The sequence below is a fragment of the Artemia sp. Qi Xiang Cuo genome, chromosome 21 (genome assembly GCF_049724085.1).
Source record: "Artemia sp. Qi Xiang Cuo chromosome 21, ASM4972408v1, whole genome shotgun sequence".
NCBI lineage: Eukaryota > Metazoa > Arthropoda > Branchiopoda > Anostraca > Artemiidae > Artemia > Artemia sp. Qi Xiang Cuo.
The window spans coordinates 20,868,294-20,881,331 of record NC_142814.1 but is presented as its reverse complement, the minus strand read 5'-3'; the positions used below and the strand labels follow the sequence as shown (position 1 = coordinate 20,881,331).

At 33.6% G+C, this 13,038-nt stretch overlaps 2 protein-coding genes across 2 annotated transcripts in view; both read right to left on the bottom strand.

The window, feature by feature from the left end:
- Positions 1-13,038, bottom strand: part of LOC148939333 (uncharacterized) — a 109,534-nt gene that overhangs the window by 46,383 nt on the left and 50,113 nt on the right. The window lies entirely within an intron of this gene.
- On the bottom strand, positions 8,628-10,730 carry LOC148939334 (choline transporter-like protein 2). Its single transcript, XM_089107221.1, has one exon. The coding sequence runs from the start codon at positions 10,728-10,730 to the stop codon at positions 8,628-8,630; it is 2,103 nt and encodes a 700-aa protein (XP_088963347.1).

Below are 13,038 nucleotides of genomic sequence, written 5' to 3'. Positions count from 1 at the left end.
TTGCGAAAACACACAAAATCAGAAAAAATGTTCAATGTTCCTTTAGTACCTACGCAATTAGTCTAAAAATGAAGATATTTAAGCAGAGTTTCAACTAGCTATGGCTAAGTTTGCTAAAGACAAGCTATTTTCTTGCGAAAACACACAAAATCAGAAAGAATGTTCAATTTTCCTTCAGTACACACGCAATTAGGCTAAAAATGAAGATATTTAAGCAGAGTTTCAACTAGCTATGGCTAAGTTTGCTAAAGACAAGCTATTTTCTTGCGAAAACACACAAAATCAGAAAGAATGTTAAATGCTACTTCAGTACCCACGCAAGTAGGCTAAAAATTAATATATGTATGCGCAGTTTCAACTATCTATGGCTAAGTTTTCAAAAGACAAGCTATTTTCTTGCGAAAACACACAAAATCAGAAAAAATGTTCAATGTTCCTTTAGTACCTACGCAATTAGGCTAAAAATGAATATATTTATGCACAGTTTCAACTAGCTATGGCTAAGTTTGCCAAAGACAAGCTTCTTTCTTGCGATAACACACAAAATCAGAAAAAATGTTCAATGCTCCTTTAGTACCTACGCAATTAGGCTAAAAATTAAAATATTTATGTACAGTTTCAACTAGCTAGCTATAAGTTGGCTAAATACAAGCTATTTTCTTGCAAAAAGACACAAAATCATGAAAAAAGTTCAATATTACTTTATTACATACCCACTTAGACTAAAAAAGAATATATTAATTAATATTTTCAACGAGATATGTCTAATTTTTCTAAATACCAGATATTTTCTTGCGAAAACACACAAAATCAGAAAAAATGTTCAATGTTCCTTTAGTACCTACACAATTAGTCTAAAAATGAAGATATTTATGCACAGATTCAACTAGCTATGGCTATGTTTGCTAAAGACAAGCTATTTTCTGGTGAAAACACACAAAATCAGAAAAAAAGTTCAATGTTCCTTTAGTACCTAGGCAACTAGACTAAAAATGAAGATATTTATACAGAGTTTCAACTAGCTATGGCTAAGTTTGCTAAAGACAAGCTATTTTCTTGCGAAAACACACAAAATCAGAAAAATGTTCAATGTTCCTTTAGTACCTACGCAATTAGACGAAAAGTGAAGATATTTATGCATAGTTTCAACTAGCTACGGCTAAGTTTGCTAAACACAAGCTATTTTCTTGCGAAAACACACAAAATCAGACAAAATGTTCAATGTTCCTTTAGTATCTACGCAATTAGGCTAAAAATGAAGATATTTATGCAGAGTTTCAACTAGCTATGGCTAAGTTTGGGAAAGACAAGATATTTTCTTGAGAAAAAACACAAAAACAGAAAAAATATTCAATGTTCTTCTAGTAAACAATCATTTAAGCTTAAAATTAAGATATCTATGTAGAGATAAAAATGTCTATGTCTAAGTTTTCTAAAGACATGCTATTTTCTTGCAAACAAACTCAAAGTCAGAAAAAATTTTCAATGTTAATTTTGTAACTAAGCAATTAGGCTAAAAATGAAGATATTTATGCACAGTTTCAACTAGCTATGGCTAAGTTTACTAAAGACAAGCTATTTTCTTGCGAAAACACACAAAATGAGAAAAAATGTTCAATGTTCCTTTAGTACCTACGCAATTAGACTAAAAGTGAAGATATTTATGCATAGTTTCAACTAGCTACGGCTAAGTTTGCTAAACACAAGCTATTTTCTTGCGAAAACACACAAAATCAGACAAAATGTTCAATGTTCCTTTAGTATCTACGCACTTAGGCTAAAAATGAAGATATTTATGCAGAGTTTCAACTAGCTATGGCTAAATTTGCTAAAGACAAGCTATTTTCTTGATAAAACACACAAATCAGGAAGAATGTTCAATGCTTCTTAAGTACACACGCATTTAGGCTAAAAATTAAGATATTTATGAAACTTTTCAACTATCTATGTCTAAGTTTTCGGAATACAAGATATTTTCTTGAGAAAAAACACACAATAATAAAAATTTATATAAGATAATGAATTTCATAATCATATATGCTAAAAATGAATATATCTATGCAGAGTTTCAACTAGCTATGGCTAAGTTTACTAAAGACAAGCTATTTTCTTGTAAAAACACTCAAAATCAGAAAAAATGTTCATTGTTCATTTTGTACCAACTCACTTAGTCTAAATCGGAAGATATTTAAGCAGAGTTTCCAATAGCTAGGGCTAAGTTTTCTAAAGACAAGATATTTTCTTGCGAAAACACACTAAATCAGAAAAAATGTTCAATGTTCCTTTAGTACCCACTTAATTAGGCTAAAAATGAATATATTTATACATAGTTTCAACTAGATATGGATAAGTTTGTTGAATACAAGCTATTTTATTACGAAAACACACAAAATCAAGAAAAATCTTCAATGTTACTTTAGTACCTACCCAACTAAACTAAAAAAGAAGATAGTTATGCAAAGTTTAAACTAGCTATGGCTAAGTTTGCTAAAGACAAGCTATTTTCTTGCGAAAACACACAAAATCAGAAAAAATGTTCAATGTTCCTTTAGTACCTACGCAATTAGGCTAAAAATTAAAATATTTATGCACAGTTTCAACTAGCTATCGCTAAGTTGGCTAAAGACAAGCTATTTTCTTGCAAAAACACACAAAATCAGGAAAAATGTTCAATGTTCCTTTAGTACCTACGCAATTAGGCTAAAAAGAAGATATTTATGCATATTTTAAACTAGCTATTGTTAAGTTTTCTAAATACACGCTAATTTCTTGCGAAAACACAAAACATCATAAATAATGTTCAATGTTCCTCTAGTACCTACTCAATTAGGCTAAAAATGAAGATATTTATGCAGAGTTTCAACTAGCTATGGCTATGTTTGCTAAAGATAAGCTATTTTCTAGCGAAAACACATAACATCAGAAAAAATGTTCAATGTTCCTTCTGTACCTACGCAATTAAACTAAAAATTAAGATATTTATAGACAGTTCCAACTAGCTATGGATAAGTTTGCTAAAGACAAGCTATTTTCTTGCGAAAACACACAAAATCAGAAAAAAGTTCAATGTTCCTTTAGTACCTACGCAATTAGACTAAAAATGAAGACATTTATGCAGAGTTTCAACTAGCTACGGCTAAGTTTGCTAAAGACAAGCTATTTTCTTGCGAAAACACACAAAATCAGACAAAATGTTCAATGTTCCTTTAGTATCTACGCAATTAGGCTAAAAATGAAGATATCTATTCAGAGTTTCAACTAGCTATGGCTAAGTTTGGTAAAGACAAGCTATTTTCTTGCGAAAACACACAAAATCAGGAAAAATGTTCAATGCTAATTTAGTACAGACTAAATTAGTCTAAAAATTAAGATATTTATGCATGTTTTCAATGATCTAGGTTTAAGTTTGGTAAAAACAAGGTATTTTCTTGCGAAAACACACTAAATCAGAAAAAATATTCAATTGTCCTTTAGTACATACGCAAATAGGATAAAAATTATGATATTTATGCACAGTTTCAACTAGCTATGGCCAAATTTGCTAAAGACAAGCTATTTTCTTGCGAAAACACACAAAATCAGAAAAAAATGTTCAATGTTCCTTTAGTACATACGTAATTAGACTAAAAATGAAGATATTTATGTAGATTTTCAACTAGCTATGGCTAAGTTTGCTAAAGACAAGCTATTTTCTTGCGAAAACACACAAAATCAGAAAAATTATTCAATGTTCCTTTAGTACCTACGCAATTAGTCTAAAAATGAAGATATTTATGCTGAGTTTCAATTAGCTATGGCTAAGTTTGCTAAAGAAAAGCTATTTTCTTGCGAAAACACACAAAATCACAAAAAATATTCAATTTTCCCTTAGTACCTACGCAATTAGTATAAAAATGAAGATATTTATGTAGAGTTTCAACTAGCTATGGCTAAGTTTGCTAAAGACAAGCTATTTTCTTGCGAAAACACACAAAATCAGAAAAAATATTCAATGTTCCTTTAGTACCTACGCAATTAGCCTAAAAATGAAGATATTTATGCAGAGTTTCAACTAGCTATGGCTAAATTTGCTAAGGACCAGCTATTTTCTTGCGAAAACACACAAAATCATAAAAAATTTTCAATTCTCATTTAGTACCAAAGCATCTTTAATATAAATTAATATATTTATTCAGTGTTTCAACTATCTATTTCTGTTTTTTCTAAAGACAAGCTATTTTCTTGCGAAAACACACAAAATCAGAAAAAATGTTCAATGTTCCTATAGTACCTACGCAACTAGACTAAAAATTAAGATATTTATGCAGAGTTTCAACGATCTATGGCTAAGTTTTCTAAAGAAAAACTATTTTCTTTCAAAAAAATACAAAATAAGAAAAAATGTTCAATTCTCTTATAGTACCCACGTAATTAGACTAAAAATGAAGATATTTATGCACAGTTTTAACTATCTATGGCTACGTTTGCTAAATACAAGATATTTTCTTGCGAAAAAAAACAAAATAAGAAAAAATGTTCAATGTTCATTTAGTACCTACGCAATTAGACTAAAAATGAAGATATTTATGCATAGTTTAAACTAGCTATGGCTAAGTTTTATAAAGACAAGCTATTTTCTTGCGAAAACACACACAATCAGAAAAAATATTCAATGTTCCTTTAGTACCTACGCAATTAGGCTAAAAATGAAGATATTTATGTAGAGTTTCAACTGGCTATGGCTAAGTTTGCTAAAGACAAGCTATTTTCTTGAGAAAACACACAAAATCAGAAAAAATGTTCAATGTTCCTTGAGTACCTACGCAATCAAGCTAAAAATGAAGATATTTATGCACAGTTTCAACTAGCTATGGCTAAGTTTACTAAATACAAGCTATTTTCTTGCGAAAACACACAAAATCAGAAAAAATGTTCAATGTTCCTTCAGTACCCATGTAATTAGACTAAAAATGAAGATATTTATGCAGAGTTTCAACTAGCTATGGCTAAGTTTGCTAAAGACAAGCTATTTTCTTGCGAAAACACACAAAATCAGAAAAAATGTTCAATGTTCCTTTAGTACAGACGCAATTAGACTAAAAATGAAGATATTTATAAAGAGTTTCAACTAGCTATGGCTAGGTTTTATAAAGACATGCTATTTTCTTGCGAAAACACACAAAATCAGACAAAATGTTCAATTTTCCATTAGTGCCTACTAAACTACGCTAAAAATGAAGATATTTATGCACATTTTCAACTAGCTATGACTAGGTTTGCTAAAGACAAGCTATTTTCTTGCGAAAACACACAAAATCAGAAAAAATGTTCAATGTTCCTTTAGTACCTAGGGTTTAGGAGGGACATTAAGAAAGGAACTTGCTCTGAAAAGTCTTTTGAAAGGTATTGCTTGATGTTGGGGTATCCAAAAAGCTATAAAGTAAAGTTGTGGTGAAAGGATTGGTACTTCAACTTGTAAAAAAGGGTTAAGGAATGACATTATGAAAGGAACTTGTTCTGAAAAGATATAATAACGTGCACAAAAAAGTATTAACAAAATGGGGAGAGCCCTCTTTGGGGGCCCGGGGAGGGCCTTTCGGGGTCTGGGGGGCCCTTGAGGGCCGGGTGGTCCTTTGGGAGCCCGATGGACCTTTTGGACCGGGGGAGGGCCTTTGGGGGTGCGGGGAGGGCCTTTGGGGGTCTGGGGGACCTTTGAGGACCGGGGGCTTCCTTCGGGGTTGGGGTGTGGTATGAGGACCGTTTGTAGTTGGGGTAGAGGACCTCACAAAACTGTTCAAATGGAACTTGTGTAGTATAACGACCACAGAGTTTCACCCTCAAATCCTCTTCTAAAATCATCTTTTAAAATCATCTTTTAAAATGTCTCTAACTGTTCTCGCCGAAATAATTCCCTAAAATGTCTAAAACAGTTTCGCCCAAATAACCCCTAATCGTAATTTCATCGTGTTCTTTTTGTTTTTTGGCATCTCTGCGCTGTCACATTTGAAATTACTAAGAAACCTGATTCCCGTGTTAATCTATTCATCGCTAAGATGTTTCTTGGAGAATTGTTTCCATGGCAATGTTTATTAATATCTTTTGGAGTTCGACCAGTAGAATTGTTTCCGAGGCAAAGACATTAATGACTTGGATCTATTCCTGGAGAATTGTTTCTAGGCAAAAATTTTTAATGTCTGGCAGATGATGTCATTGGTTGATTGATCTGTCAAGAAAGGGGAATTAATTTGTTGTTTCTAAGGGGAATTAGTGATTCACGAAAGGGGAATTGAGGTCGATAGCACAGGTGTTCCAAATTCCCAATCGATTACGCAATCAAGTTCTCGGAAACTGTCAGCATTAAACTAAATTGGGTGTTCTCCCTAGGGAGGCTATGCCCATATATGGTGTCATGTCACGAGTATAAGATAGCTTTCTACTCTCAATAGTAATCGAAACTTTTAAAAACGGAATTTTGATGTCAATAAATGTGTCAAAAGAATGTGTTTATGATGCTGATTCTAAATATATAAATTTTATTAAGTTTAGTATTACTCATCAGAGGCTACGAGCCTGAGAAAATTTATTTGATTTTTTAAAGAGGGGGGAAACATCCCCTACAAGTAAAATAATTTTAATGAAAATCACACCGTCAGATTCAGCGTATCAGAAAACCTAATTACATAGGTTTCAAGCTCATATCTGCAAAAATCTGCAACTTTGTATTTTTTGCCAGAAGATAAATATACGAATATAGAAGTTAGTTATGTAAGTTAATTTGTAAAGACATCCATTTAGCAAAAGAAAAATAAAATTTTTATTCAAATTTTGTTTACTTATTCAATCACGGTTAGCCAAAATAAAAGCTACATTAACTAAAAAATGATCAGACATTAAATAAAAAAAACAAGTTTTTTAAACTGAAAGTAAGGAGCGACATTAAAACTTGAAACGAACAGAAATTATTCCGTATATGAAATGGGCTCTCCCCTCCTCAACGGCTCGCTCTTTACGCTAAAGTTTGACTCTGTCTCACAACTTTATTTTTTAAAACAATAAAAAACTTTAGCGTAAAGAACGAGGCGTTGAGGAGGGGACAGCCCCTTTCACATACGGAATAATTTCTGTTCATTTTAAGTTTTAATGTGGCTCCTTACTTTCAGTTTAAAAAACTTTTTTTTTTATTTAATTAGGAACAGAATCAACTAGACTTTGAAGCTGAAGATAGAAATTTTCTGACTCTTCGTTGTCTCTGCTGGAATCCGGAGCGTATACTTGGATAATGGTGAGGTTGGTGGCTGAACCTTTCAGGCGGGTTGTGATGATCCGTTTCGTGAGAGGAAAGTTCCGGTGATTCCATAACTCCTCATTCCGATGAGGGGGGAGTAGGATTTGGCTAGGAAAATAACGTCCCAGCTGTACTGTTTTATCTCTCCTAGGAGTAGGTCTATTTTTCCTTGTTTAGCGAGGGTTCTAGTGTTGAGGGTACTCACTGACATAGTTATTTTTGGAAAACAATGGCCTCCAGGGTTGTAGTTGTCAACGCAGATATATTTGTGCGATTTACGGTCATCGAATCGTTGGCTCCGTGTGAATTTATGGCTCCCAGACGAGGGTGCTCCAGCTTTGTTTCAAGACCCCCAGAGACTGAGTCCCCCTTGGTCTGCGCCTCACCACCCATGAGGTACCCTGCATATCTACCCTACTGAGTTATCAAACAAATCATTTATTTATTTGTATATTGTTGTGCATAGAACAAAACAAAATGTTTTTGATTTAATACAGCAAAACATTTTACTTGATTGTTACCTTAACTATTAGTACTTCTCTTAGTTTCTGGCTTTGGCTGCTTACATGTATGGTTTTTAATCCCAATTTTGTGTTAATTATTTTGATTGAGCTAACTTTAATGAAAATAAATTACTTAACTATTTTACGTAAGTATTACATTAATTTTTAGTAATGGGCTAAATGTTTTGCTTTAATTTGGCTTGGCTTTAATCTTTGGCTTCTTAGATATGTGGTTTTTATTTTCAATTTCACGTTAATTACTTTTTATTACCTTTTTTCTGTTTATACTAGTTAGACAGTGAATTTGGGTAAAAACAAATAAGCCATTATCTTTCTTTGTTATCTTAATAACCTTAATCAGAAATAGATGTATAGAAAATCTAATAATTTATTGTCATTTAGCTGTCTGAAATAAGAGCTTTAAGATTTTTTTTAAGAATATTTTAGAATATACTTTAGTTACTTCTTTATTTTAGATATTTCTTGTTGTTCGGTGCCCTATTGATGTTACTAGCAAAACTTATAAAGTTACACTGAATGAACTGAATGAACTAATTTTAATAAGTAATTTAATTATGTTTGCAAAATTAAACACTTTAATTTACAAAAAAAACACAGCAATGGTGCTTTAAGTTCATTCTAACTGATAACAAATCAGCCGGAGGACCGAACGAATTGTATGCGTACATTTTCCTATGAGCATCTATACTGCATAAACATAATCAATAAAAGTCCTTAATTTATGAAAAAAGGTAATATTTCGAATAAAAGAGTAAAAAGAAGCCATTAATGAGACAGAGAGAAATTTACAGAGAGAAAATTCTGAAAAAACAACAAAAATTGTTAAAAAGATCAAAGCTTTAAACTGCTTTCACGTTTCGCTTTCCAAGAATCTGCATTAAATCCTTTGACATATAATAAGGTCGATCCTTACTTCCGTCATTATTTTCACAATCGATCAGGAAGCTCAAGAACATTGTATCAACGGCCATGGCGTATACTCCAAAGAAGGCTCCAGTGATAAAATACGACCCAATGACAATGACTACTACAGGGACGATTTGGTAGGACAACTGCGGCAGCTCAGAATTTAATTGTGGCACTCCTCCTGTTAAAACATAGTTGGATAGGATACCAATACCAATACAGATGACCAAACGACCAATTAGGAGCATCAAGTCAGTTACCTTGTCCAAAACCCAAACTCGAGCCAGATTGCGCATGAGCAGAGAAACGGCTTCACGGGCTGAACTGAAAAAATTAGTTCCACGTATAGCTGTTACTATGAAGGCATTCCGGTTGATAAATCGCATGAATTTTTCAAGCATCCACAAACAGCACTTGCAGCAACACATAAGGTATCGAATGATCCAGTTGTCCTGGTATTTTTTCAGTTTTCTATCAAACCACTCAAAAATGGCACGTACAAACTGGATAATGGCAATGAGAAGAGATCCAAAAGCTACTGTACCCAAATGATATCTGATAGCACGATAAAAACTATTCCATAGAGGCAACACAGGAACGTCTTTAGGTTTTTGGAATGCCCAGTACCATGAAGCAAATGCACCAGCTAAAACGAGCTCAGCTAATGAAGTTACAAAACACATGCTCCAGAAGAATCCGAAAAGATTGTATGCATGAAGTCCATATATTAAATTGTCACCTTCAAAGAATTTACATTCTACACCAGGGCAGCTACGGCAAGTTTCTCGAAAAACTTTGGGAAAACATATGCTATTATTATAATAAAAAGGACAGCATATGGTTGAGTTGTCTCTCACAATTTTATAAGCACCACCACTAGATGATATTCCAATTGTAACAGCAACAAAATAGGCAGCAAAACCCAATTGCAGTATATAAGGAATAATTGGGAACAGTAAAGACATTGGAATAGCTGCTACAGCTTTACTTCCGTGAGCAATCAAAGCAACGGCAAGGTTAATCCTGTTTCTCAAGAATATCATCATCAGCAGGAAGATGAAAAAAACAATGGCAGTAACCACCATGAAAAACATCCAAGTTCCACTCAATTCGAGGTAGTAGCTGAAGTTAGTTGTAAATTGAACAGCAAAAGGGGACAGATTACTCTCTGGTATCTTCTTCAAAATCTGATGTTGAATATACGAATAGTAAAAGGAGAAAACAAGGAGTCCCAAGAATGCAATGACTGAGATCCAGACCAGAGTTCCAGTGATGAGCCTCATAATTAATATCCATAAAAGACTGGTTATCATCACGATAACAAAAGCAGACAGAATGATCCACCAAGACTCCATAAGGTCTTTACACACTCGAGCAGCAGTGTCTTTGGCTCCTAAAATGGAGGCTAGTTTTTGTGTGCCTGACATCAGATCCCCATAAGTGACGTTCGCTTTGTTATTGTTTGCATCAGAGATGAACTCATTCGTCTCAGTGACATTGTATGGAATGGATGGAACACATCTATTCCCGATTGAAACCATCTTAACATAATAAGGTGCACATTTTCCACCTATAATCAAATCACTGAGGGAAGATCCTTCAACATCAGTCCCATCTGGACAAATAAGCTTTTCCTTTATCTCTGCTTCTGTACGTGATAAGAGACTTCCAGGAATGGGCACAAAAGTTTCATTAGGACATTCCTCAACACAAACCTGAGGGGTAGGACATCCTGTCAGAACTATCGTGGGTGAAGCACATCTCGATAAATCAAAGAAGAACAATTTAGTTTTGTTTTCATATCCTTGTGTTCTTCCACAAAGGTTTCCATTTGAATCTGTGGGGTATATAAGCTGCTCTGGATGGCCATTAGTAATAGCAAAATATCCGACGATTGCCCAGCCTCCAAGGAAGAACAAAAATAGAAGCAAACATATGAAATCTGTACAGGACCGACTTTTTGCGGGGCCCATGGGCCTCGGGCCTGCGGGCGAACACATCCTAATTCTCATTTCCAGATTTTCATTTCCAGACATAACTTCCCAGTCAACTTACGTAACTTAATGAACAAATATTACTTATTAGAGAGCTTTAGGCTACAAATACTTTCATTGGTTCCCAAAATTTTAGATTTTGTATTCCTAGTTTAAATTAAAAGATATAAATTATTGCTCATATACCACAAATATTTCTGCAGCTTATAACTTTAGCGATCCTGACCTGAAAACTAAAATTAAATATTTTTTTTTCATTTTTTCCTTCACATCACTCGTAACGTCATACATGGTAATTAGTACACAATCGTTTTTAGATATTACTTCACGTCACTTATTATGTCATATATGTTTGATTTTTCCAGTCCTAACAAGTCAAGGATACCTGACTGGAATTCTTATTACTCATTTTGAAATCTCATCGATTCTCATTGATTTGATGTTGTATGTGTGAATTTGCTTTTGCTTTGTTTGATTTTGTTCCCTTTTTGTCCTTGATTTATTTATAATTGACATTCTTATTTAATCTTATTGGTTTTGCCGATATTTGTCTCGTACTATTGTTTTCTTTTCTTTTTCTTATATTTTGCTCCGTCCTTTTAAAGTTTTTGTAGATGGGTTTTCAGTTAATAAATAAATAAATAAATAAATACGGTTATTAGTAGACAATCGATGTTAGGAAACAGACTTGCTTTAAAAGTCAAATATCTTTGTCAAAAGACATCAAAAATGCAGTTTTTTCGTATGGAGTAATTCTATTTTTAAAATGCGTTGTTTTTTAATTGAAAAAGGCACTAGAACTTTTAATTTCCGTCTGAATGAGCCTTCTTGCGAAATTCAAAGGGGTCGATACGATCACCCCTGGCGAAAAAACAAACAAACAAATAATCACGCATCCGTGATCTTTCTTCTGGGGAAAAAATACCAAATTTCACATTCAGTTCTCTGATACGGTGAATTTGATGGTGGGATTTTTATTAAAAATACCAAAAATACCAAATACCAAATATTTTTTTTTTTGGAAAAATACCAAATTCCACATTCCACATCAGATTCTCTGATACACTGAATCTAATGGTGTAATTTTCATTAAGATACTGTTACTCTTAGGGGATGTTTTCCACTTTTAAAAATAAGGCAAATTTTCTTAGGATCGTAACTTTTGATGGGTAAAACTAAACTAGATAAAACTTATATATTTCAAATCAGCATATAAATATAATTCTTTTGACGTATCTATTGGTATCAAACTTCCATTTTTTAAAGTTTCTGTTACGATTGAGACGAGTTGCTCTTACTATACGGTTTGTTACCAAACACTCTTTGATGTGTCGAAGGTTGATTGTTCAACTGGTGTTAAACGATCAACCTTCGAAGTTCTCTCTCTTCAGACTCCATTTCCAGAATAATTGTAAGCCTGCTTTCCATTTTTGACAAAGACGTAGGTTGGCTTTGGAGAGAAGCCTTTTGCTAATAGAAGGTATTCTAGCCTAAATTGTTTAGTCAATCTTTCATTTTTGCAGGCCTCCATGCTAAAGCAATCTACCTCTTTGTATTCCCCTTCCATTTCCCTAAATCTCTTATTAATGAGTTTACATTGTCCTACCTGTTTTTCACCTTTAGAGCTTGGTCGAAACTTGTGACACAAAAATTCAAGACCATGAGTCCTTGATTGGCACATTCTTTGATTGTTTGTATGAATATTTTTTAAACAAAGGTTCAATTTTTGGATTAAATTTTGGGAAGGACTTGTTAGTTTTATATACTCTTCAAGACTTCTTTGCAGCCTTTTATAGTGCTTCTATCAGGTGATTACTAGTAGAAAGGGGGGTCCGATTCCGAACGGGACCCCCGTTCCATATATGGGTATAGACTCCCTAGGGGAAATGGATTTCTGAGAAATTGATTGCGTAATCGAAGGGGAAGTGGATTTCCGAGAAATTAATTGCGTAATCGAAGGGGAAGTGGATTTCCGAGAAATTAATTGCATAATCGAAGTGGGTCAATGCTCTCTTTTTTCCAAGGTCGATTTATTTGTTGCTGTTGTTTTGGCCAAGTGCACGCTAGGGGCGAATGTTAAGATTGCATAATCGAAGTAGGTCAATGACCTCAATTCCCTTTCGTGAGTCAATAATTCCCCTTAGAAACAACAAATTAATTCCCCTTTCTTGACAAATCAATCAACCATGACGTCATCTGTCAGACATTAAAAAACTTCGCCCGGAAACAATTCTCCAGGAATAGACCCAAGACATTAATAAACTTCGCCCCGGAAACAATTCTACTGGTCGAACTCCAAAGATATTAATAAACTTCGCCCTGGAAACAATTCTCCAAGAAACATCTTAGA

Excerpts from the sequence above, each read along its gene's own strand:
- LOC148939334 (XM_089107221.1), bottom strand. The coding sequence starts at position 10,730 with ATGTCTGGAAATGAAAATCTGGAAATGAGAATTAGGATGTGTTCGCCC.